Source organism: Primulina eburnea, chromosome 1, assembly GCF_022965805.1.
Source record: "Primulina eburnea isolate SZY01 chromosome 1, ASM2296580v1, whole genome shotgun sequence".
Classification (NCBI taxonomy): Eukaryota; Viridiplantae; Streptophyta; class Magnoliopsida; order Lamiales; family Gesneriaceae; genus Primulina; species Primulina eburnea.
Genome location: NC_133101.1, coordinates 60214091 through 60242023, shown reverse-complemented (window position 1 = coordinate 60242023; position 27933 = coordinate 60214091). Strand labels below are relative to the sequence as shown.

The following is a 27933-nucleotide window of genomic DNA, read 5'->3' as shown; positions in this document are numbered from 1 at the left end:
GATATATTAAATATATCGTAAAATATTTATTTATTAAAAGTTTAATGCACGTCGTTATTTCTGTCAAGTGCAACAATATTAACAATGCACATATGGGTGCACGTCGTTAAAAGTAATATTCGCATCGTACTTTTAATGCACGTTGTTGATGATGTGCTGCGGAAAATCATTTTTGTACTTGAGTTGGTGAGCGTTAGTCCAATAATCAAGAGTTTAATTCCTTTTAGAAAAAAATTTTCAACCGACCATTTCGCACAAAGTTTTGTCACTACAGTTTATCTGACTTGCATGGTTTGTATGATATTTCATTAATCCGATAGTTTACTATGTATGCATCGAATGATGGCGACTGCTACTTCTATCATAAAAAATTATTATTACACATTGTCATCATGTTCTTGTACACAGCGTGCATGCCACCAACTAACCAGACTCCCCCGTATTTCACGATCCAAGATTATTATTTTGTGATCGATTTTTGTTTTCTTTCTTTCTTTAGTTGAAGCACGAACATTATTTCTTTCAAACTCTTAGACCTTAATATTGGATTTGACTGAAGCTAGCTCGAATTGCATCCATCACATTATTGGATTTGAATGAAGCTAGGTCGAATTGCATCCATCACTTTGTTGTAGACTTGGCCAAGGGATGAGTCTGACCCATACTTGAATCGGAATCGACTCATAGTCAAAGGCCACAATGATGTGGCCATTGTGCAATGCGGGTTGACCGGATCTGGAGGAGTAGGTCGACCCAGATATGGACTAATAGGTCGACTGTTGAATTTTTTTCCCCGTTTTTTCCCTATAAGTACCTCCACTCATTTCATTTTTTTCACACAATTTTATCTAAATCTCTAATTCTTAGTTCTTTATTTATTATAAAAATATCATATTTCAATTATTGATTAGCTGTTAATTGTCAATTTATTTTCATAATTACTTCAATTTAATATTTATACAAATGGTCATGAACTGGATCAAGTCATTGGGGGTGGAAAGGACATCATGTCACCTGAGTTCAAGCATCACGATTATCATTCATTCAATGTCGAAAATTATTATTTTGATTTTTATGAGAAGAAACATGAATGACGAGAACAAGATGTTCAACAACACACATCATCGTTAAAGTCAATAAAGAATGAGCAATCTGACGACGCGACAACCGAAGTCTTCATTAAACATTTCGAAAATCGTGTGATGTTTCCCTCGTGTGATTTGCAAGCCAAACACAAATATTGTTCAAAAGTTACGGATTTCAACAAGGATGTGGTTATGAAACTTTAACATAGTACATCGAGAAAAATAATATGATAAAAATTGGTATTTATCGCTCTTAAACTCAAATTCTAACATTCTCTTGTTAATCGGATAACGATTCTCAACTTTTAAATTTTACCAAGTTATTTTTAAAGAAGAAACGACTAAATTTTATGCTGCTGAATAACTCTTTTTAGTTTTATTGATAAATTAACTTTTTAAAATTGACGTTCTACAAGTACAAATTCTTCTGTTAGATGTATACCATGAAATACACTAAAACATTCATTTTTAAAAATTAGTCATTGAAAAAAGAATTCATTAAAAAAATTTCTAGTTTAAATAATAAAAAACTTTTGTTTTCGAATAATTGTAGTGATTATTATAAAAATTGTTCATATATAAGTATTACATGTCATTGGATTGATAGTTTTTGTAACAATAAAAAAAATTCTTGCATATATATGTTTTGATGAACTATACACGACACAATATTTCTCAAATTATATTTGTTATTTTAGAAAAATATTGTCTAACTTCTCAAATTTTTTCAATAATTTTTTATAATACTAGTGCATATAATTCTAATATTAGTGAACTTACTCAAATATATAAATCATCATTATGTGGTAAAATTTTTCATATTAAGTGAACACGTCATATTTTAAATTTATGTGTTCAAGATGAACTAAAAAATTAGAATCACACTTTCAACAAATTAAGACCACAATTCATTATCTATAGACATATATCCAAATTATGAAACAATGTGCAAATTTTGAAAAATAAATAGTATGAGGCCTAAAAGGTTTGCGCGAGACTTTCCAACTCATTATAATTCAATATAGAAATTGTTATTGTCGTCTTTTGAATATAAAAAATTATTATGTACATTTTTCATCAACATATTCAAACTCGTGATATTTATTTGTTTTAGAATCAATGAAACACAAGTACTAGTATTTATGAAATTTTAAAAGTTTTTAATGATGCTAGTGATAAATTATCAGGTGTTTATTACTTGCTCTAATTTAGTTTTGACAAAAACTTGTGTGAGACGGTCTCACCAATCGTATTTTGTGAGACAAATATCGGTAGGATTGACTTGTCTCACAGACAAAGATTCGTGAGACCGTTTCACAAAAGACCTGCTCTTTAGTTTTAACACATTATTGCAAAATTACATATATTTTTAATTAACATATTAATCTAGTGACAATATTTTAGTTCAATGTATTTATATCATTAAAACAAAATGAGAATTTTTTTTAGAAATTATGTACTCATATTGTTAAATCATTCTTCTTCCCATAAAGAGAGTTTACTCTATTTCTGGTTTATTGTTCTTGCGATTTTTTGTAATAAAGAGTTGTTGTGTCTTAAAAGAAGACGACAAAAAGAGACAAATTTTTCTTAAAAAAAATATTGAACACTTACATCAACTCATCGATACTTATTCGTTTCCTATTATCGAATATTTCAAGTTATTATCTACAAACACGAATTTCTATGTGACATAAGATTTTGTGAAATACATAAATAATGAAAAACCTATTCCCCTTTCCCATCCATCCATCACTTTGTTTGGATTCCAAAGGCAAAAAGAAGCGGACAAGACATTAAAACTAAGAACACAAAACCTATTTCATATGTTTTTTTGGTACACCAAATTATGACAATGTGTTTGATTATATATGTGCTGTCCTTCCACAGTACATATATACTTGCAAGGAAATTTCGTCCAAACCTTTTGTCACTGCTTTGCATGATATGCACTTCGTATGCTTGAGCCATTATTTTTCGTCAAACATGTCAAAATTATAATATACATATATATATATATAACAGTGTATCTAATATAAATTCAAAATCTATTAATTTTGACTCGACAGTACTTGTTTAAATGGTCTATGAATTAATTTATGACGGAGGAGACCAAATCAATATCATAATTAAATCTAACAACTATATGCATTAATTCGATGTATGTGGTTTAAATATGTCATGTCTTAGGGATTATATTTTTCCAACGGTTGAGGTCCGCGAGAAAAACACGAAATGGGGTATGTTAGGGAAAGCAAATCGTACACGTGTAAGAAAATATTATCCCCATTCTCGAATTTGCTCTGATGCGTTTGATAATTATATCATTATTGTAACTAATAATAATATATTTTTCTTAATAATTTAAAAAAACTCAAAATCATAACATTCAAATCTCGTTCATGATCCAACTCATCGTCTTATGTTAATATGTGGTTTCATATTTTCTGTTTATTAAAACCATGAATTATATATATAAAAAAATTCAAGTAAAATTAGTATTTATATATGTACCTGGATTCTTGTATCAATATTATTTAAATGAATATCAATATTTTTTGTTGTTAATTCAACTTTTATATTTGAAGTGAGAATAAAGATAATGATTTAATTCACGTCATCATCCGGATCACATCGTTGCCAATTCTAGATTATTTACAATGAGGGTGGGGACTTGGATAAAAATTCAATGACCACGAAGTCGGGATGATAATTCTCAGGCCAATTAGATAGAATCCTCCTATAAAGACTTAATCCCCACAAAAATTAAATAGGGAATCTTCTATTAGGAAAAAAAAAAAAAGGGATATGATGCGAAGATTGGGAAGACATCTCCGGCCCATCCATCCCGTCCCACCCAATTGATATCCGCGATCATGTCGTAATACGTCGAGTCGTCGACACGTCTATATCCGATCCCTTTGTAGGGAACGTGCGCATGGTGTGAATAATCGACCATTTATTGTAAATTAGGGACGTGAATTGATGTTTAATCGGAATGACAGGTTAGGGAAATCTTCATTTAAATGTTTGCAAATATGAATCTTTTTTGTTGACACAAAATTATGTGATTATTTTATTTTATTATATATATGTGATTATTTTATTTTATTTTATTTTATTTTATATAAACAAACTTCGAATTTAAATCCTATATTATTATTTTTATATAGAACGAGATTTCGAGAAGTGCAGCTAAGGGGCCCGTTTGGAGGACATGATTAATTTTCAGTATAAGTCCACACGAGTGACAAGAACCTCACTTGCATCATCATCATCATCATCATTGATTCAGTGTACATGAATTGCTTTTATTATTATTATTATTATTACTGTATTTGAATTACATTTATTTTACCATTGTCATTTTCAAGAATGCAGTATTTCATGCATACTTTTTCTAAAGAAGATCATTAATTTTGATTAGGTATGACGGTCTCACGAATTTTTATCTGTGAGACGTATCTATCCTACCTATATTCACAATAAAAAGTAATACTCTTTTTTTTTTGAAAAGAAAAAAAAGTAATACTCTTAAGGGTGTGTTTGGTTGAGTGGATTAAATAAGGATAGATTAATAGTCTAATATTTATCGTTAAAATTTTAAGATGTTTTAATAATCATTTTGACTCGGTTTAAGATTCAATTTTATTAATCAAATAGTTATCCATAAAATTGGATCTTAAACCGGGTCAAAATGATTATTAAAACAACTTAAAATTTTAACGATAAATATTGGATTATTAATCTATCCTTATTTAATTCACTCAACCAAACACACCCTAGTATAAAAGTAATATTTTTAAAAAGATGATCCAAATTAGATATTTGTATCACAAAATACGACCTCTGAAACCGTATCACAGAAGTTTTTGTCATTAATTCCATACCGTTTGTGCAAAATTAAGCTAAAATAAATCAAGCTATATTATATGGACACATTCTAAAATTAATGTATTTTATGTCAGATGTCTTGGGTTGTCCAATTTTTTTATTATACATATTTTGTCATTTTTTTAAAAAATTTTTTAATTATTTTTATATATATTTCAAGCATTCATGTTATAAAAATAAATTACTTTTGATACAATATTCATGATTTAATAATAATTATATAAATCCATTGTTGATGATGTGAATATCAAATTTTAGACAATTAAAATATATCAATTTTATATAATTTAAGGATATAGTTATTATTTAACTAAAAATTAAGCTTGAAATAATTTTTCTCCACACACTCAAATTTAAGATTTATATTTTCGAAAATTCTCTATTTTAATTTCTCACTAACTTCAAAATAATCTCTAGAATCATTATTTAAAATAAGCAAAAGATATTCAAAATACTCCCTTAATATTGTATTTGTATATATATGCTAATTACTCCTCGGACGTGAACATTTTATCACATTTACGTATTTTTGTCCACTATTAATTTAATTTACCGTTAACTCCGAATTCCTTCCTAAAATTTTTTAAAAAAAAAAAATCAACAAAATCCCAAAGATTCCAGTATCACTACTACGTCAGCTTGGCGCAGAGAATTAAGAAACTGTGGGAGGAATATTGAAACTTGAAAGGGTCAATTTGGGGAATATGGGAAAAAAGACAAGAAATTTAAAATGAAAATTGTAATAATTCTGCTGATTCTCATGAGAACCCTAATGCATAGGTGTCAAATTTTGCTGGGGATAAAGTCTGCAGCTCGATGGATGTTGTCTTTACCAAATAAAACCCACTTTTTTTAAAAAAAATTGAGAATTCTATGCCGTTATTTTTATTGTGTTTTAAACAAATCTAAACAAGCTGACGGAAGAGACAAAGGAGAGCAAAACTTGTGTGAGGCGGTCTCATAGATCATATTTTGTGAGACAAATTTTTTATTTGGGTCATCCTTGAAAAAATATTACTTTTTATACTAGGAGTATTACTTTTTACTGTGAATACGATAGGATTGAATCGTCTCACAGATAAAGATTTGTGAGACCGTATCACAAAAGACCTACTCACAGAAAAGATACTGAACCACTGACCTCTTGGTAGAGACTCGTCATATCCTACCATCCAAACTTATCTTGAGAGCAATAACCGATAATTTTTTTAAAAAAAACTTTGCAAGATACTAAACAACAAAAAGAAGGTTTTGGTTTACTGGTCTTTTGATCAAATTCGTGTTTTTTTTTGAAAAAATAAAATTGTAAGATATAAACAGTAATAGGAAGATTATCATTATTTAGAAAACTAGATTTGCTGAATTATAAAGTATTGGTTAAAGAGATTGGATTTGGAGGCCCTTTCTTGCGTCTGCCGAACTCTTTTGTATAGTTTTGGGTTTAAAATATGTGAAATTGGGCTTTTTTGTTGGATAATATTGGACATCCAGTATGGAAAATGGGTTTATATTTTTGGATGGTACAACTTATAGATATAATATATGGACTCCTTTGACACATGGGCCTTAGATTTTAGCAATATAAAGTCAATATACATTATAACTACTAAACAATCTAAAGTACGGTGAAGTAGGTAAGTGTTTAATCAATAAAATTACAGACGAACATGTGATACAAGGTTTGTTTAGGTGGTTTACAGGCTATTACGTTAGTCCGATTTTTACCCAATGCACATCGGAAAAAGCTGTTGAGTGTTCCATTGTCGAAAAACAGAAGAAGAAATATTATCACTTTAAAGACTGTATATAATCATTGAATATCAAACGTTCATACGTGTGATATTATTTAATTAGTTCATCAAACAATCTATCCAGTATTACAAAGTCTAGTTTTCAGTTGCGAATGAAATTGCTTATAAATGATTACAAAGAAAGGAGAAAATGTTTGCATAATTTGAATGAATGTTTAACATAGCTATGCATATTTTATCTCACTTTTTCTTTTTTTATTTATTTATTTTAAAAAATAATTACATATATAGTTTGTTATCTAAATAATATTGTAGGGAAATTAAATTGAAAATTTGATTTTTTTAAAGTTTGTTGTCTCTGTGCTCTTTTAGTCCTTTGTGTTATCGAAACTTTAGATTTATTATGTTACATTTGTTTTTTCCTTCCAATTTTAATCATTTTTCTAAGTGACGGTGATATTAGTAAAACTGATATGTTTGAGTGTCACGTGAATACTTTCATGTGAAATGAGTAAAATTACAAATAAAGAACCAAAATTGACCCAAATTTTTTTTTTCGGGTATGTGGTTGAAACTCAACTCTGATAACGTAACGTTCCGAAATCGCAAAGCGACGTGTATATACGGGAAAAAAAGAATTCCCTAAAAATTGTAATTGTACTCATGCAAACGCGGCATCATTCCTCTTCAGAGCCTCGTGAATGAACTACAGCTTGTGGTTGTGGTTATAAGAGGAAAGGGCAAAAGCAATATTGGCCTCTTTGTTAGCCTGCATCCACTTGCTGTCAATGAGGTTTCGGCTGTTTTCTACCCTTTTTTTGTTACTCAAATAAAGCTAGTAAGAAATACGATATCTTTTGGTTAAATTTATGCTTACATTTTCTTGATAGATCTAACATTACAAGTTATATATGGCAAAAACTTGTGTGAAACAGTCTCACGGGTCGTATTTTGTGAAACAATCTCTTATTTGGGTCATACATGAAAAAATATTACTTTTATGCTAAGAGTATTACTTTTATTGTGAATATCGGTAGGATTGACCCCTCTCACAGATAAAGATTCGTGATACCGTCTCACAAGAGACCTACTCCTTATATATTATATTTCAGTCATAGATTAACCATGAGAATGAAGTTAACCATGGTTAAAACTTGCATATATTTTGTATGCTCCTTTTATAAAGCTCCCATTCCCCTGATGTGCTCTCATATTATATTCTCTCCCATAATTTGCATGTTCACTTTTATTAAACCACAAGCCCACATCACATCAAAACCTAAGAGTATTTTTCAATGAGAAATCACAAGTTCAGATTGGCGGACATGATGCCAAATGCCTGGTTTTACAAGCTGAGAGACATGAACAAAGCCAGAAATCAAATCCCTTTTCATGCCATCAAGAAAAAGCTTCCTCACCCGACTCAAATCCCAACAAATTCTTTCAAATACATTCCAGAATCCGTCACACTGGACACTCTTTACAATTCAACAAAGATCGATGATTCTCCGACAAAATCGCCGAAGAAGAAACCAAAGAGAAAGACCATCTACAGGCCGTCTCCTAAGCAAATAATCCCTTCCGTTTCAGATGATTTCAATTGTATTTTGGAGCCTGAAAAGGTTGTTCAAATTCACGCCTCATGTTTTCAAGATACTTTTCTTGAATCTCCCTCATCTGAATTCGAATACGTCGATTCTTCTGATCAGTACTCCTATGATCAATCATTCGACGAGGAGCTCGACTCCTACTCGATCATCTACAGCAAGGAAGAAACGTCCCAAAAAAACGAAAAGGTGGCGGAATTCGACGTGATATCAGAGTCAACACTCCCTCGAATCTTGACTAAGCCCACAAAACAGATCACTCCAGCAGCATCTCCCTACTCCGAGAACAAGAACAATTCATCAGTCGATTCCCGAACTGAAAAAATCAGCATCCAGCCAAAGAAAACAACAAAAACAAAAACAAGTCCCCCAACCCGGAAACCAGTTTCGCGATCCACGAGACTGAAGATCAAAAACAGGAAAATGGAAACCTGTAGGACGAGGAAGAGTACTTCAAAAGATGATCAAAAGAAGGCATGTAATTGTTTCTATTCCGAGAGCTTTGCGATGGTTAAGGCATCGTTTGATCCTCAAAAAGATTTCAGGGATTCAATGAAGGAGATGATCGTTGAGAACAATATCCGGGCTTCGAGGGAACTCGAAGAGCTTCTTGCTTGTTACCTCTCGTTGAATTCGAGTCAGTATCATGATCTCATTATCAAGGCCTTCGAGCAAATCTGGTTCACCATGCCCATTTCAAGCTAGCTAAAAATTATCAGTATTAATATTTCGATCGTACTTTTTTTAAAAATCAATTTGTGCAGTTTTAGACATTATTGTATAAATTTGATGGCTTCAAATTTGTGAAAAATAAAATGATCTTTTATTACGATATAATACTATAATCAGTGATTTCCTCTAAAAAAAAAAAATAGTTGAGAGCTTTTCTTCCTCAAATAATTCACCCCCCGGAATGTGTGGTGCAAACTTTTCTTTCTTTCAATTTCTTTAATGATCATCACTTTTTCCTTTCTCTTTTTTTCTTCTTCTTTCCATTACACATTGAATTAAAGCACACTGTTCGAATCCTATAGTGCACGTAAGGCATATATACATATATTTTATCCTCTTCCCCATTACTTAAAAAAATTGAGCCACGCGAGTTCAAGATACTATCATTATTGTCTTGGACAATTAGATATCCGACCCGTAATCACGACGACTCAATTACAATTAAGAACAAAACTCTACCAACTGAGCTATATCCCCCGAGTCAAGTGGAGCATGCGCAAGCATGGGATTTATTTGATGTAAACAAATACATTTTTAAAGTTTTGAGAATTAAAAGGTAAAATATTTTGGTCCATAATCAAGATTTTGTCGTTATTTTAATCAATTGTTGGGAAAATATATTAGAAAGAGATTAGCATAAGTGGTAGATAGTCATGTTTTTGAATTTACGTACGGTACCATGTTCCATTTATTTGTTTTCAAGGGTAAAAATTTGTGTAACACGGTCTCATGGGTCGTATTTTTTGAGACATATCTCTTATTTGAGTCATCTATGAAAAAATATTACTTTTTATACTAAGTGTATTACTTTTATTGTAAATATCGGTAGGGTTGACCCGTCTCACAGATAAAAATTCGTGAGATCGTTTTACAAGAGACCTACTCGTTTTGAAAAGATCGATCAAAGCCAATAAGCTAATCATTTGAAATGTAGTGAGGACCAATTAGGCTTCGAAACATAACATCAAAATTTCTCTAGATTTTGTTGTCGTTTAATAGATCTCTGGTATTCCTATTTTGATCAAAAGATTTAATTATTTTAGATGTCCTAACTCCTAACTATTGATTAATTGTCGGAAAATCATGCGAAAAAACAGAAGAAATTTGTTCTTTTGTATTTAGTGTTTGATTCTTCTTCTTTTTTTTTTTTTAATGATTATGATAGCACTACGAAGAAAGGATGTCCACAATTTTTTTTATATATCAAGATAGGCATGTAGACCAAGTAAAGCCACTTTTGAGTTGGTATCCAAACTAAATCTTAAATTATTTTATTTGATGGTAAAATTGTGTGAGACAGTTTCATGAGCTGTATTTTGTGAGACATATCTTTTATTTGGGTTATTAATGAAAAATATTACTTTTTATGTTAAGAGTATTACTTTTTTATTGTGAATATCGGTAGGGTTGATCCGTCTTACAGATAAAGATTTGTTAGACCGTATCACAATAGACCTACTCTTTATTAAAAAGGCTCAAAAAATTAAATCCAGCACAAAACATGCAGCACATTAATTTTTCTAAAATTTAATATATCGATTTGAAATAAAAAAAATTAATCGAAACAAATAAATTTTAATTATAGAATTCTCATCGAATAATTAGCAAAAAAATATGCACCCAAATTTTATACAATTTAATATACCATTTTAAATTAGGCAAAAACTTGCGTGAGACGGTTTCACGGGTCGTATTTGTGAGACGGATCTCTTATTTGGATCACCAATGAAAAAATATTACTTTTTATGCTAAGAGTATTACTTTCTATTGTGGATATGAATATGATTGACCCGTCTCACATATTATGATCCGTGAGACGGTCTCACATGAGACTCACTCTTTAAATTATACCCGCATTTTAATTGAAACATGTGGGTTTTAATTAAAGAATTCTCATAGAATAATTACTTAATTAGCACAAAACATGCACGCACATTTTCTACAACTCGATTTAAACCCACATTTTGATTGAAACATATGAATTTTAATTAAAGAAATCCCTCACGGAATGGGTTATTATGTGGTAACATTGTGAGAATGCAGAAGCAAGTTGTAAGAATATTAACTAACGGGGCGTGATGCATGAGAATTATTATGTAGTGGGTCTGTCTCATTATATCCAACTCTAATCAAATAATTATGTGTGTCAAGAAACATAACTTTCATACCTTCTTCACTATTTGTCGCACTTCCAGCCTTGGGTTTCCAGTGACCGCACATTGAGTTGGGCCCTTACCTTGAGTAGAGGCATAAATCACCTCTTCTGCGAGATTCCAACCGTTGATTAGTTTTTCGAGTCGATCGGATAAATATTTGATTTGTATTTGAATTTATCAAATTCAATAACAACTCGAACATACTCAGCATTATTATTTAATGAATGTAATTGTATATTAAATATATATACATTTCGAACCTTTCAAACTTTCATTCCGGAATCTTAATATCCAAGCAATAGCTCGAATAGCTCGCGCATAGGTCCAACATTTCGAGTCGAACTTGAATTTCATTACGAGCTCAAACTCGAATATACTTATTTTGAATCGAATTCGAACATTAAATTTTTAATAATGTTCGACTCAATTTAGCTCGTTTACACATCTATCATCATCGTATGAGAACATCTAAATTCTATGGTGCTGAATAATCTGATTTATATTAAATATTTTTTCAATTTTGATGAATTTATTATGCTTATGCATCATCACCAGGGCTATCGAGTATAAACCCAAAAGAATGTGAACAAGCTCGTGTGATGAATTCAAGTTAAAATCGGGTACCAGTACCCTTTAAACTTTTATATTTGTTCGGCACAAGTTTTCGTACAGACTTGTATACTTGCTTTGAATTTTAGAGGCACCTTGTTCGTGCAGGCTCCTCAAATTACCCTTCATGAGGACAAATAGGTATTTAGATTCCTATTCTAACAAATATTATCAAATTCTTTAATTTAGATTTTTTAAAGAAAAAAATAGGATTAGGGACAGAAGGAGAAATAGATATTATGGTCTTCCTTTGAATGAATAAACGAATATTGATAAGTCAATTCACATTCTGTAAGAAAAGATTTGTGTTCGAGAAATAGCAAATGTTCTGAAATGGGAAACATACGACCGAAAAACCCATTGAATAAATTAAGGAAGTGCGTTTGTGCATTAGAAATGAAAGTAAAGTTCCATTCAGGGAAAAAACCGAACTTATGATGATATGCTCAAAACCAGGACATGTAGAATTCATAGCACTACTTCAATGCGAGTCTAATAGCAAATGTTTCAACAAAATTATACTATGGACGCGCCGCAGCAGGCGCTCCACCAACACGGGGAGCTTGGCCAGGCTTTGGCATATCATCCTGTAAATGTGGAAGAAAGAATGGCAGTAATATAAGTCATCATCGCTATAAATTTAAGAGAGAACATGTCCACAGAAAACAGAAGAAAAGATACGAGTGAGCAAAACATATTGATAGTTCATGTTTCCAAATATTATCTAAACAAACAGAATTTCAAATCCCTTGAAGCACATGAAGAGCTATAACGTATATAGCTAACTAAACTTGAGAATACCCTGTAAGATTGTATCCAAAAGAGAAACCCTCTTTGACTTTAGCTCATGGTCCAGTGGGAAAACAACGAAAAAATAGGAACTCTGAAACTTGCTGGTGGTTGCAGCACAGACTTGAAAGAATCTTCCTCGGTGTCATGGTTATTAAAGATTTGAAACTAATTCACTTAGTTTTTCAGATGTTAAATATTTCTCCTCGCAAACATCTTCTATATAAAGCAGCAATTTCAATAGTATATTATTTCAGGACTTATCTGGAATGAATACGAGGGCATACAGAGGTAAATACCTCCCAACATTATATACATGGGGTAAAACCCGTTGAAAGGGGAGTTCGAATTTGTGCCCACAAGAGAGGCAAGAAAGAGAATTAAGAACATTCTACCTTGAATTGTTGTCACATCGGGAAATGGTGTTTGATAGAAGGAAAGGTGAAAAATAATTGCATGTTAAGTTGAGAGAACTGGAACACAATCATTAATAGCCAAAAGATAAAGATCAAATTGCATAATAAAAGGTAAAGAATACTTACCCTTGGGCGTCTGAAGCGCTGTGGAGGCTCACGATTCCTCCTATCAGTACGAGACCGAACCCTCACCACTTTGGAGTGAATGGCACATGAAACACAGTACTGCATCTTCACGTACAGTTTTGGAAGGGTGTACACTACAGAGAACACAAAGATATACATGAGATGTTATCTTCCTACCGATTATTTAGGTCGAGGAAAGATTACACGGATAGGTGAATGTAGGTGTAAAACTAAAGCAAAGGAAGCTCACTGTCAAAAGCGCAGGCTTCCTGAACATCCCTCACAGCAGCTTGCTCGACAATGTTCCTCACCAGAAACCTTTTGATTGCCTTGTCCTACCAAAGTCAACCAAAACAGTGACCAAAAAATTAATCAGCAGTGCTTTACTCATATAATTGGATTACAGCTTCAACCTAGGGGCAGTATCACACACAAAATTGTGAAGGAAGTGGAGAGATTGCAAACACTCCCGTAAAGAAGCCATTAAATTTAAGCTTATCAAATGTATTTAAGAAAATCGAAATAGAAAATAGTGAATATTTATTGTAGCAGAAACTTGGTTATCAAGGGCTCGAGTTTTATTAAAGAACCACATCTACACCACTCTTTTTTATAGGTGCCAGGCTAAAGCTTTGCTTCATTGCCACACCTGGCTGTGCCTCCAGGTGCATCAGATGCACCCGAACTTTAGGTGCATCAGTCACGTCTTTAATAACTATGAGCAGATATTAATGACGCTTAGAGATGCAATATCAAATTTCATGCACCATAGCCAGTAAGGTCGCGATAATATAAAAAATTCACATAAGATCCACAAAATAGCAGGAAAAATTGTGTTTCTTCAACATTGTAAAGCAATGGCACCCTAAAAACAGAGTTTCAATCAAAGAAGGAGCTGATTTTTAAAATTCGAACCACAAAACAATATTTGACCAACTAACAATACTTCACCAAAAAGAATAATATCAAAACACATTCATTTCTGACCACCTAACACAAACTAATTTCAAAATAAAACTCAAACCAACGAAATGTACAGATCTAAACATAGTGGAATAGCACATATGTTATAAAGAACAATTATCCATTCAACAAAAAGCTAATGAAAATAACAAAAAGCGACCTTGGGGCAGCATTTCCCACAGTTGGAGCATCGGATGAAGTTGACATGGCCACGGCCATGCTTGTTGCGGCCTCCGTTCCTTCTCTTGAAGGTCTGAGAATTCAAACACAGAAAAATTCAGCACTCCAGGAAAATTGCAAGTATACAGAACATGATCGAATAGTGGATAATACAAAAATAAAAAGTAGAATTAATTAATCACCATTGTTGATATATTGTTCTTGATCTCTGGAAGTGAAGCCGCAGGCTAACAGCGCAAAAGTACCTCGGGTTCAGCTAGCAGGTGCGAGAGGAATTTTGCAGTGGTCTTATATACGCTTTATTAAAAACCCTAGAGTCCATTGGGCTCGAGAGCATAATAATGTAGATCCATTTTCAGCCCAATAAGGGATTAGAGAGAAAAGAATAATTGGAAGGTTGTGCTTGGTCGTAAGTTGGACTTTTACTTAAATTTTTTTTTTAATTTTGTTCAATCTTACGTTTGTGAAGTTTTTAAATTTTAATTTTATATGGTTATTTAAGAGAGAGAAGAGAAGCGGTTGAGTTTTGGTTTCGGGAGAGACGCGGATGTCTCGCAAAGGTATTTGCAGAATGCGAGTCTTTCGGAGTCTGTGTTACGGCGTATAGGGCAGTAGCTCAGCGAGGATACGGATACCAGCTTCATTCTCTATGTCACTTTTTGTTTTAAAATATTATTTTCCAATTTATTTTAAAATGAATAATATATTTTTTTTTTATTAAAATCATTACGTGATTTGCATTTCTGTTGCAATATCGAATATTAACCTCTTGACTTCGGAAACGAGTCTGCAAATTTGATTTGCTATTGGTACACCGGTAGAGAATATATATCCTGATCCCTACTTGGAAGGGGTCTGTCTCAATTAGGCCTGTAAACGAATCGAATCGAATTTTATGAAATTTTCAGTATTCGAGTTCGAGCTCAAATTCAAATAAACATTTTCGAAGCTCGATTCGAAACTCGAACTTTTATTATTTTCGATTCGAACTGAAGCTCGAGTTCGAATCGAATTCGAACTCGAATAATATTATATATATTATAATATTATATATAATATATATATACGTTATAATATTATATATATATATATATATATTTAATAATATTTTATTTATTTTTTAAATATAATGCTAAAGTTCGCGAACAATCGAACAATATAATTTTAGCTCGAATTCGATTCGAAAAATATTCGAACATGTTCGAGTTCGGCTCGAATTCGATAATTTCGAATTCGAACCAAATATTATTCGAACCGGCTCGAAAAGTTCGTGAACGTATTCGGTTGGTTTACACCCCTAGTCTCAATTATCACCTTAGACCATATAATTAAGTCGATGGCCCTCTTCGGTCCAATCACTTCCGCCGTCTTGGAAGATAGATCTCCATGACCTTCACCAATTCTTTCGTTCCAAATTAAATCATCTAATCTAAGGACAAGAATTTCGGATATTATTGAATAAAACTGGAAATTATGATATATATATATATATATATATATATATATATATATATATATATATATATATATATATATATTGTATTGTAGAATATTGTTGATTATTCAAACTTGAGAGTAAATATACAACATTGTTCTAAAATGCAGCATTATTCTCCTAAATTAGCTGCTCGAGCCCCATCCAATAAAGGCTAGCACCCTTTCGATCATAAACATAATCATAATAATAGCATGAACTTCAAAAATATAACCTTTAATTTATCCTCAAACAACAGGAACAAAACATTGATTATGAATGAAAAACCTAAATAATTTCATCAGTACTAGAAACTACTAAAGGCAATGGATGGTGACGAGCTGGTGAATAAGGCGAATAGGGCGACGAGCTCGAGACAAATGAAGGGGGATTGTGTGGAGAATGTGGCCTGGTTGGTGTTCTTGTTCTTGGAGTGACCGGGAAATGATGATTGGTAGGAGAATGTGGCCTATTCAGCGTTCTTGGAGTCGCAGGACTTCTTGATCTGGATACCATCACGCTACTGAGTGTATCGATTTTCGCCACTTCTTCGGGGTCCTCTCTCTGCCCATTTGAGCTCTTGTTGTTTCACCAAAGATGGATATCCCATACAACACCCAATCTTTCCAGCTTCTTTTATATATCTATCAAACAATATCAGCATATATGTGATTGTCGTATCAACTTCTTGGTAATAACTCAAAATCATCGAAGGAACTGATAATGGTATGGCCAAAAATTTCACAAAAATAAATGGATCGTGATGATGTAGATATACACATATATTGAATATGAGAATACGTCTACAATAAAATCGAAAATTCATTCTAGCCACATATGCAGCAATTGGATCATGGAGTTTTGTACCTTTGGCTGAATCTTCTTCCCAAGCACTCTATGCACTTTCTACCCTCGGTCATCTCTCCCATTCCAATGCTCACACATTGCCTGCAATATACCCTTCCACACACCTAATATAATGAATACGCATAAATGTAATAATTATGTCATATCAAAATATGTGCTGCTTCAACTAAAAAACATCTAAAAAACAAGCTACTTACTAAGCAACGGTGCCGAAAAATGTAGATAAAATTGCAGCATACGGTACAGATATTGGTGTGTGGAATCCCGAGGCGATGCCTCCCACCGCCGCCTCTCTCTCCTCCATAGGCCACACTCATGCCACTGACATGGCTCATATCATCATCATAGACAACACTCCTCTGAAAACTCCCAGCCCCATGATCACCACTATGTAAGCTCAGTCCATGAAGATGGTCACCATGGTGATCATGGCCCAACATATTCCCCACAGGCCCCCGAAAATCACCCTCGTTCGATCGATGGATCACATGGTGATCGCCATGCAGACTGTTATGCTGGTGGTGATGGTAATCAGTGGTTTGAAAAGATGCTTCTAAGCCTTTGCTGAAGTCCAGGCTAGGGAGTTTGGCTAACTGTGTTTTCGGGCTCGATTCCGATATGGGTTCTATGGCATTTCTCTTGTCTGCTGCATGCTGTTGCCTTACTTGAGCCAGGTCTTGGAAAGTGAGGTTCACTGAATCATCTGGCACTCCGAGATACAAATCCTCGAGCTCTTTTCTTGCTTTCTCTAGCGTTGCTCTATCCCCCATGAATTGAGAAGATATATTTCTGAAAATTTTCTTCGGAATCGAGAGAGTTGTAAAATGAACTTACGTGTGTTTGGTGGGATATATCGAACAATGTAAGGGACGACTAGACATTACAAAGAGCCAAAACGTTAGGCCGGTCACGCGTTTTGGTGTCTCTAGTGTACACAAGAGAAAGGGAACAAAGTTGAGCCCGTGATTAATTATTCAAATGTAATTAATATTTAATTTCAAATTAAATCTCATCGTAACATATGGGAACGAACGAGTTATACATGATAACATAATAATGACAAAAACTTATGGGAGACGGTCTCACGAATCGAATATCTTATTTGAGACTTTGAGTCATCCATGAAAAAAATATTATTTTTTATGCTAAGAGTATTATTTTTTATGCTAAGAGTATTACTTTTTATTGTGAATATTGGTAGGGTTAACCCGTCTCACAGATAAAGATTCGTGATAATTTACAATTTTAATCTTTGCTAAAACTTTACTGTAATATTCAGTTAATGTCTCATCTTTTTGTGATGTCAATTATCTTCGATAATTATATCAAAATTAGCATTCAAAATATTCACACGAATATTATTCGAGTATTTATAATATGTAACAAAAATCCAAATAAGTATTCAAGACCAATTATTTATTTTAAAATCTCAAATTTATCGATAATTTAATACTTAGACGATAATATCTTTTGGGATATATATTTTCTTTCCAATTAAATTTTCTTGCAGGCCGGATGCTTACATTGGTTGCTGCAAGCTAATATACCATAGTTTTGTAGTTTTCAGTGGGATTTTAAAATAACTAAGTCCTTTCCAAAAACTATATATATATAAAATAATAATTAGGTGGGAGTGACAGTAATATATGGATAAGAAATTGGCAATTTGAAAACATTTTTTTTTACATTAACTGGAGCCAATTAGAGAAACTCACTTCAAAAGACAAGTCCGGCCTCAATATTATCATTGCCCCGTGAATACATCTGTCCTCTGTTTGGACTCTACTATGATTGATAGAAGATGGTTATTTACTATTTTTACTGTAAAGCTGTTAAAAAAAGAGTTAGGCTAAGCATGTCAGAACTCCATTCCAGGGATGGAAAGTACGTGGGAAGAAGACTTGCTTGAAAGCGTGATGGAAAGTAAATTTGGTCTTGCGACCTATTCCATAAGTTGGTTTATTCTCGACAAATTTGGTTCCCTCGGATATTTTCAAACAGCAAACCGCAATCCAAAAGGAAACAAATCACAATCACTCATCTCTATACCATGTACATGACTACATAAGCTAAAAACAAAGTATATGTATCCAAACACACACACACACATACAAAAAAAACAAGAAGAAGAAGAATTTAACATCATACAAAGAAATCTATCATCTAAAAGAGAAAATGTTACCCAAAAATAATTCCCTTACTCATCTTCGGGATTATTTTCTTGTCCCGAAACCGCAGGAAGCATGGCTGCTTCACCGGCAACGTTATCTTCCTTCTTAAGAACGATTCTTCTAGGCTCGGTAAGTCATTCGGCTTCCCCAAAAACATATCGAAAGGAAGAGTAGCAACGTTCATCGACGTTGTCAAGCTCATCCCATCCTCTTCGGCAATAACATCCTCTTCACGGTACGGATCACTGTTCAAATCCAATGTTCCCTTTTTCGCCTCTGCCAAATGCGATTGATTTCCATCTTCATTTTCCTGATGATGGTTCATATTTTGAAGTGCATTTCCAGCTATATCTTCTTCTTCTTCATCCTTCTCGAAACAAATTTTGGCAAGAGCAGGCTTATCTTTCTCCTGGGCGAGCTCAGCTTCACAGTTCTGATTGTCTCTTCTTCTTCCGCATCATTATAGTCTTGAATCGACGTTTTACGGTTGAACAGACATTGCATCTACACGCGGGCTCATGTTTTCCTTTCCCACTCGGAGGCTGGATGCAAACAATGCAAGAGCATCCTGGCCGGTGTCGAGGATGTCTCGTGGTGGCACCAGCAGAAGACTCTCCAATGTCACCTATGTTATCACCTAGAACTGCAATGGTAGCCAACGCATCTAAGCCAGATGGTTCCCCTTCTTTTGACACATTATCTGAAATTCTTCTCTTCTTAAACTCTGGAAATCATACACGAAACAATTCAGTGTCGTACTCGAAAACAATTATTTGGTGAAGTAAACAAATAAGAATTGGTTTACAGGAGACCTACATATACACATACAGATTAACCAAATAGAAAAAGTATCCAATTATTTAATTGTAAAGTGTAAATGTCTACAAAAGGAGGGATTATTTCATTGAACCACGCTTATAATTCACACCATTGTTATAGGTAAAGAGAGATTCCAATTCCTGCGGGCTTATATCATCTGCAGCTGAACACGAACACCTGAAGCAAATAAACGAAAATAAGCAGCACATCAGTAATGTTCCCTTTGCTCTGCCTTGACTGAGTGAGCAGTAAAGGCTCAAAATTACTGCTACGACAGATTTAGAAATAAATAGAAAAAAAAATTAATAAATTGAATGACTTATCAATAATCATAAAGAAGTCTTAGGGGTATGGAAGCGGGATCATAATTATTCAAATACTAAGAATGGTTCATTTTAAGTTTGGACTGAATCATTGAATCCCATTCTAGTCTATATTTATTCAAACATGGTTCTGAAAATTTATGGACTGCCTCAGAAGGCTCAAGAATTCTTGCTCTTTCATCTGTATCGAACCTCTTGAAGTACTAACCTATTCGAGTCCCATATATTATCTGAACACGTCCACTTGGAAGAAAGAAGAGCATGAACGGGTAACCTTCGCCATTTTGAACAAATGTCGCATTGTGAAAGTTGTTCCTGCTCTCTGATAAGATTATCCAACATTGTAATTCATAAACACACAAGAACAAAAAGTCTCACGCAGACAATTAAATTTGAGTCGCAGTCTTACAAGATTAAAAAAAAATTCAATTCTTACCCCAACAGGCTAGAAGTGAAAATTGTCCTCTTTCCAAAAATTGGTGGTTCCTAAGCAATAGAAAAAATAATAAATACAAACTACTACCGAAGTAAAAATAAAAACCTGAACAACCGAACAATAACGCCTGCATCAAAAGCTATAGGCCATGGTAAAATAATAACTCGATATATTAGAAGTGAAACAGTCAAAGCATCATGTTTCAACTGTTGTACCATGTTAATAGATATACAAAACAATGGAGCGGAGCACTGATACTATACAACAGAATCCAAAGTGAAATCCAAAAAAGCCATAACCATAGCAACATACAAGGTTTCATAATCTTACACCTTAAAACACGAGCACCATTATGAGAACATATATGCTAACTGCATGAAACTTTACTTACATCAAATTCTTCAAATTCAAGGTTTTCAACCAAGACAATGGTTGGTTTCGCAGCTGGTGAGGGACGAAGCAACTCTTGTGCTTCTTCCCATGTAATTCTCAACTCCACGGCATCATCATTGTGCATAAGAAGCCGTTTATTTTTAATGTTTCTCAACTTCTTCTCAGACACGGGATTACTCTGCTGCATGGAATCATCTGATGTTCGCCCTCCAGTCTTCCAATTTCGGGAAACAAGATTATGCCATTATCATAGGCATATATAAAAGAATGAGTCAAGGACAAAGTAAGTATTAACTTACGGGAAGCAAAGTTTCAATAACACCAGAAAACGATGTTTCTCCAGGAGAATTACCATTTGGGAGGATGGTCACATGGGAATCCTTTGCAACAACATTACATGTCAGCAATTTAAAATAATCAACAGGGTCATGCATAACATGCTTACCAGCAGATCACCATTATTTGTCGCCTTCCGACAGCCTATCATGAGCTGACCCCCAGGATCTATCCGACTAAATGTCACTTATCAAAACACAAATAATGCACAGCAATATCATATATATGTCTCCGGGAAACAGTTTGAAAAATAATCGTGGATGGTAAAAACTATCTAGTGATTTAAAAAATTATATAATTATCCAAGGATATACCTATGTCACCGGCTTGTACTTGCATATTTTGGATGCAAGGGGTAACACCCTCCAATACATACATTCGGCTGTTATTATTAGGCCAAAATCTAAATTGAAATGTCCATTCCTTTCCTTTTATGTCCTGAATCCTTATAGGTATACCTTCTGATTGATTAATAGGAGGAAAATATGCCTGCAGCAAAGATAATTGTGATGATAATTTCCAAAATTTTGTCACTGGATGCTGAAAAGAGTAATAATACTAAGCAAAAACACAAGTCTAACTTCAGCACAGGCTTTAGGAAGGACCAAGCGACCAATTCGGCCAGCATCACTTGCACTCAGGATCTTCTCAAACAATGGTACAATCGAGGATTTCAAGCTGAAAATATACAGTCAAGGCAAACTCTGTATAAAATTTTTTTCTTGCAAGGAGAAATCTGCGTCAGGAATAAAAAAAGGAACAAATAAATTATAGAGGATACTCTACGGATAATTGTTGCAATTCTTGATCCGTGATCTTAGGCCAGTAGCGAGGAAGCAGCTGAGTCCGAAACTGCCCATCAGCTGGAGGCCTAGCAAAACGTTTTTGCGCAATACTGTCTTTATTTGTCTCTGAACTTGCTGCAGGACTATGCTTGACTGGCTTTGACAATGCTTGCTTCGTAGTTTTCCCATGTTGGAAGGAACATTTGCTCTGTTCGACCCTTTCAATAATCTCTCCACAAAAAGGCAGAACCGAACTTGAACTACCTAAAGGAGTTGCCAAAGAAAAGTTTAGAGACTGCTGGGCCAGGGACTCATATGCATTCTTAACTTCTTGTTCAGGTCGACCAATATCTGGTTTGAGAAAAGCAGATGAACACTGCTGTCTGAGATTTGATACACATTTTTGTGTATCCACGGTTTTCAACATGGATTCTTCTCGTCTAAGTTGCTCAGGCTTCGAAATCACGTCATTTGCTCCCACAGCCTTCGTCAACTGAAGAAGACTCTCGGTACTAAATTTGTCGTCATTTCTTATATGCTCAGTAACTAGAGGATGCACATATTTTACATCATTTGTCATAAACGGGCCACTGGGAAGATCACCAATTGTCTGCATGAACGATTCAATTATAAGTAGTAACGGCTTCTTAGTAAAATGGTCAATTCACAATACATGCAATCCATGATTCTGGAACTCGAAGAGGACAGAAGGAGATGGAATTAAATTTGCAATTTCAGAAAAATATATGCATATTGCTTCCCCCCCAAAAAAAACACTAGATTTACCTCTCGAAATAAGCACATGATAGTTAATTCATTTTTTCCGATTTGAAAGGAACAAAAACCTGAACCCGTTGCACATGTTGAATTTCCAAATTCTTTGCACAGCTTAGGCAACTAATACCCCCAAAATCCATGTATTCGTACAGATATCTTGCAGCAGTGCACCCGCAATGGATGAGCTGTCATGCCAAATGAAAAAAAATAGACAAACACAAAAATTAAAAAAAATAATAATAATGATGAACACATAAGAACTTCTCTAAAAAGACGGTATGGATGTCAGAATATTATTACCTTCCCACATATTCTGCATTCCCGCCAACCAGATTCCTTAAAGTGGAATGTCTCACAAAAGACTGAATTGTCATACGAGGATCTGAATCACACTAAGCCACATCACAAAACGAATCAAGCAGACACGCAGATTAACCGAAAAGAAACTTCTTTGATTCCTAGAAAAAATTTAGTTCAATATAAATAGATACAGGATACGCAAGAACTCGAGCATAGCCAGTGAAGTATGTATATGGATGAAAACCTTGATCTTTCAAAGAGATACAGATTCCATATATCTATATGAATAGCTCTAGCCAATTTAAATACAGATGAAAAAATGATTTTTTTTAAAAAAAATTAAAATAAAATTAACAATTACCAAATAGAAAAAAAAATTTACCCACGAGGAAAAATTACAGAAAACGAGATGAAAAGGCAAGGGAATAAAAAAATGGCGCAGAAAATAGAAGAAAAATTCTAAAAATAGGAAACACAGAAATGACAGAGAACATTCATACTAGCAGAAGAAGAAAAACTCTCCAGTGGACGATATTTTAGGGATCAATATTTCACATGCCCAAATTACCCCCACGAACTGAAACCAGACGCGGGAACTGTATGCAGAATGGAGAAGGGTCAAATTTGGCATTCAGAAATTACCCGCAGTTGAAACAAAGCGTAGCGAATCCTCCTGATTTCAACCTCCAACCTTTCTTCCACGCAGACGATGTCGTCGTACGGCACGCCTTGTTCATGCAATTCTTTGACCCCATTTCTCGCAAATTCAACTCCCCAACTCAAAATCCCTATTAAACCCAAGCATAATACACGGAAATCAGAACCCTAAAAACCCCATCAAAAATGAAATCTTGCTGACCCACATGTACGAAACACAGAATTCTGCCATATCAAAAGAAAAACAAGAGAAACCTTCCCATGTACCTTAATTTTTCAGAAAAAAAACCATATTCCACTCCCTCACCTTGTCCAAATCAAGCAATGCACGACGGCATGTAAACATCTCCAGGCCGAATCAATCAAACCCACGTCTCCAATCTTTTTTCTTTTTTGTACCACAAACTAGAAATCTTGGATTGAATCCAAGATTCAAAAATCAAAAGTCAAAACGGGGCCGGACGCCGGTGTCCCCATGGTGGTACTACTGATTCTTGCTGCGTCAAAATCAAATCAAATTAATTAAACTAAAAATAGATAAACAAACGGATTAGGCATAGAGATGTGTCTAGTAGCGGACATACATGGGCGTGTGCGTACGCGTAGACAGAGATAGGAGGAATAGAGAGAGAAAAAAACCGGCGTGCATGCAAAAGAGAACAGATTCACAAAATGCATGCACGACACTTGAAGACAGATGCACTAAATTAATGCTGTTTAATTCCTTCTTTTTTTTGGGATTTTTTTTTAAAGAAGATAAGTAATTAATTATCAAATTAATAGTATTATTATTAATTAATTTCAGGGTTTTTACATATTTCAGACAACCGATACGATTAATTTCATGACACTTACGTTACGTAGATTCCCACGTTGTCAACGTATCCCATTTGATATCCCACATTGTATACGTACATATATATATACATACATAGTAGATATCATTTTATATTTGTTTTGATATTTTTTTATGGATTTTGAAATAATTAACTAAAATAACGTTAATACTTCTATGAAATTAAAATGTAAAATCTTTTTGAAATATATATTACTTATTATATTACAAAATTTACTGGTTTCAAAATTCATAACAATGATATATATATATATATATATATATATATATATATATATATATATATATATAACTTTCCACATTAATCAAGTTCGTCGGTGTTGCCTTATATCTACAATTACATACCATGTACATATATCACATGATGTCAAGATACATCGTGTGTACATATATATTTATAGGAAAAAATTATATCTCGGATCATGAAATTTTCAGTTTTCAAAATTTTGATCGTGTTATGAATAAATTTGTACTTTTAGGCATATAACTTGTATTTTTTTTTCTTCATTTTTTGTCTTGTTTGATGCATTTTCATTTGTATTCATGTAACCAATATGGTTTTTTTTACTCGAGTTCATCGTTCCTTCCGATAAAAAAGTAGAACATATAAATTTACTATTAACATGACAAAAAATGAAAAAACTTAAATTACATTAACAAAATGTTATTTTCCCTATATTTATATGTCATCTTTGTTTGTTTTTTTTCCTAACATCAGTCGTTTTTTCCGAAGTAGTATTAAGGTGACATCGTAGTTGTTTTTTCATTAATGTTCCAAATATATATATGTCTCACAAGATATGACCTGTGAGACTGTCTCACACAAATTTTTATCAATAATATAACTCAAGTGTGTGTAATTCTGTCAAATATATGATATAAGAATTAGGTTTTAGAATTGTATTGTCATAAAATTGTACTCGTTTATATGCCAAAATAGTTCAGACATAGGGAAAAAATAATTTTATATATTATTTAGATTGATACACAATATACATTTTCTTTTTTTAAGAGTAACAAAGAATAAAAAAAATAAAAAGATCTAATTGGATTCAATAGTATTTTTGTAATTTATCATGCAAAATATAAGTCTTATGTAACCTTGAGTGTACAACAGTCGTTTTCCAAAAACAAATAGACATTATTTTTATGCCATGTTGTCGAGATACACTTGCATTACGCACACACACACACACACACACACACACACACACTGAAAATTATTACAACCGACACATTTTATCATATATTATAGATATTTTTAAATACACTATATATTTGAGACTATAATTATCAATTTATATGTATATTTGTATGGATTAATAATTTTAGTTTAATATAAAGGGTATGATAATCATGATACAATTTTAAAATTAACATAATATTTTTAAAAAAAATCAATAAAATAAAATTGAAAATAAAAAATGCGTACCTAATTTTATTCAATAAAATTAAATGATTTTTCAAAAATAATTTACGGTAAGAGTGAAATCAATTTTTTTAGTTGAGTCATGTATTAATTGAGTAATTTACAGCATGTTATCTGTTATTTTTGGTTCATTTTATTTTTTAGATTATTTTATCAATAAAATATAAAATATTGATTTGAAGATTTTAGATATAAAAGAAATAATTAAAGAAGTTATTTTTTTGTAGATATATTGTGATTGTTGAAGATATTATGCAAATATTGAAATATATTGTCTTGATTAATATGAGAATATATGATTCACAATTTGAAAAGAAAATGTCTATCTTGGATATAATGAGATTGTCTATATAAATAAGTATTCTTTCATTATGAAGATCGCCGAGAGTGGTCATATGTGGCCGAGGAAGGCCGTTGATCTAATATTGTCAAATCATTAAGGCATTGTTTGGTGTGCATGATAAGGGGGGATTGATTGTTAATCCTTCACTTATCATGTGTTTGGTGTGCATGATTAAGATTGTGATAGGCCCGTTCAGCCCGCACCCGGCCCGCACATATGCATTATTATCCTCATGTGGGTGATTATATAATCCTTTGGGGGAGAAGGGATTATGTTTAATTAATTTAAATTTTTCTTTAATATTCTAAAGTTTAAAATAATTATAGATTCAAAACATTTAATAATATTTAAATATTTTTAATTTTACTAATATTATAAATAATTTAATTATTATTGATCATATTTTTTATTATTATATTATTTTTAACTGTAATATTATAATTTTTATTAACCATTTTTTATTATTCAAATTTGTATTAATATTTTAATTATCACAATAAATGCATATTTATATTATTATCAAAATTTAATTATTTTTTATAATATTAATCAGGTTTTTAGTTTTTTTTTCGAAAATTGGAATTAATGAAAATTTAATAATTAATATAATATTTAAATTTTATTTATATTTTTTTAAATCAATTAATTCTAGATATTTTATTTATTTATTCAATATTTTAAGAATATATTATTAACTAATATATGATGAGAGCATTTTAGAGTGGTAATATACGACTTTTTTTTTATACATAAAATCGTCTACTATCTATTATGTATCAATTGTGAGACAAGATTCATCGTATTTATTATGATTTCGAGGGTTCAATTGACAGCGGTTTGATATTATATATGACTCGAGAAAATATTGACATGATTTAATTTTCATGTATGGATGTAAAAACCAAATTTCTCGAAACCAGGCTAACATGATTGAAGCTGTTATTTTAATTGTCGTGCCAAAGATGGTGACAACTGTAATTATTAGGCAATTAAATGATTACTGTCATATACCGACCAAATTTGAAGTCCTTGCATGTCCAAATTTTTAATTTAGGTAGGGTTGGCTGGATAGTTATTTTACTATGTTTATCTTTTAATATAAATTAATATTATGTTTACTGTATTAGTAAAAAATTATAAATTAATATTATGTTTATGTATAAGTAAAAATTGATTTAGTATAACAGGGTCCATGCATCAATAATTATGGAATTAACAACATAATTAAGGACATGAAATAGGGTTAATGGGATAATATGGGGGCATCGATTAAATGATGGACATTCGATCTTATAAGTTATATTTACTCGAGTATTCAAGAGTTAACATTTGACCATATATAATTTATACTTTTTTCAGTTGGCTCTACATTTTGAAATATACGTTTGCTTTTTAAAAGTATCTTCGAAAAATTTATCTACGGGTAACTTGAAATTTTTCATAGAAAAAACATTTGATATATGCAAATGTTTTAGTTTCGAGAGACTAAAATATTTATTAAATTTTCGAAAACATGTAGATAATTTTATTTATTACTAAATTTCTGAAAACATATAAAGATTAATTTTAATGACATTTGGTGAAGCATATTTGACCGAATAAAAAATAATGTAATAAACAAAAGTATTAATGATTATACATTTTAGTAAATACAAAATA

General features: G+C 32.4%; 3 protein-coding genes, 1 long non-coding RNA gene and 1 pseudogene across 4 annotated transcripts; 1 reads left to right on the top strand and 4 right to left on the bottom strand.

Annotated features, from left to right (window-relative positions):
• Positions 1-7922: 7922 nt before the first annotated feature.
• LOC140813443 (transcription repressor OFP3-like) lies at positions 7923-9376 on the top strand. Its single transcript, XM_073171910.1, has one exon. It carries the CDS (start codon positions 8026-8028, stop codon positions 9040-9042), a length of 1017 nt encoding a protein of 338 aa, XP_073028011.1. The 5' UTR covers positions 7923-8025; the 3' UTR covers positions 9043-9376.
• Positions 9377-12199: 2823 nt separating this feature from the next.
• Positions 12200-14642, bottom strand: LOC140836042 (small ribosomal subunit protein eS26y-like). The gene is made up of 5 exons (XM_073201459.1): positions 14491-14642; positions 14289-14381; positions 13416-13500; positions 13166-13299; positions 12200-12421 (listed from the first exon to the last, which is right to left on the bottom strand). Exons 1-5 carry the CDS (start codon positions 14491-14493, stop codon positions 12356-12358), a joined length of 381 nt encoding a protein of 126 aa, XP_073057560.1. The 5' UTR covers positions 14494-14642; the 3' UTR covers positions 12200-12355.
• On the bottom strand, positions 13618-14277 carry LOC140836052 (uncharacterized). Its single transcript, XR_012118967.1, has 2 exons — positions 14140-14277; positions 13618-14060 (listed from the first exon to the last, which is right to left on the bottom strand). It is a non-coding gene; the product is annotated as an uncharacterized lncRNA (long non-coding RNA).
• Positions 14643-16004: 1362 nt separating the features above from the next.
• Positions 16005-17584, bottom strand: LOC140813436 (uncharacterized). Its single transcript, XM_073171901.1, has 3 exons — positions 16847-17584; positions 16650-16753; positions 16005-16426 (listed from the first exon to the last, which is right to left on the bottom strand). The coding sequence occupies exons 1-3, from the start codon at positions 17417-17419 to the stop codon at positions 16303-16305; spliced, it is 801 nt and encodes a 266-aa protein (XP_073028002.1). The 5' UTR covers positions 17420-17584; the 3' UTR covers positions 16005-16302.
• A 1019-nt stretch (positions 17585-18603) lies between these two features.
• LOC140836030 (B3 domain-containing transcription repressor VAL1-like) lies at positions 18604-24189 on the bottom strand (annotated as a pseudogene).
• Positions 24190-27933: the final 3744 nt, after the last annotated feature.

What these genes read in the sequence shown, in the direction of transcription:
- LOC140813443 (XM_073171910.1), top strand. Translation starts at nt 8,026, where the DNA reads ATGAGAAATCACAAGTTCAGATTGGCGGACATGATGCCAAATGCCTGG.
- LOC140836042 (XM_073201459.1), bottom strand. An exon ending in GTGGGAAATGCTGCCCCAAG is followed by an intron (nt 13,501 to 14,288) that starts GTCGCTTTTTGT and finishes TGACTTTGGTAG; the next exon opens with GACAAGGCAATCAAAAGGTT. An exon ending in AGCGCTTCAGACGCCCAAGG is followed by an intron (nt 12,422 to 13,165) that starts GTAAGTATTCTT and finishes CCACATTTACAG; the next exon opens with GATGATATGCCAAAGCCTGG.
- LOC140813436 (XM_073171901.1), bottom strand. Translation starts at nt 17,419, where the DNA reads ATGGGGGATAGAGCAACGCTAGAGAAAGCAAGAAAAGAGCTCGAGGAT. An exon ending in TTTTTCGGCACCGTTGCTTA is followed by an intron (nt 16,754 to 16,846) that starts GTAAGTAGCTTG and finishes TCATTATATTAG; the next exon opens with GTGTGTGGAAGGGTATATTG. An exon ending in GGAAGAAGATTCAGCCAAAG is followed by an intron (nt 16,427 to 16,649) that starts GTACAAAACTCC and finishes ATTGTTTGATAG; the next exon opens with ATATATAAAAGAAGCTGGAA.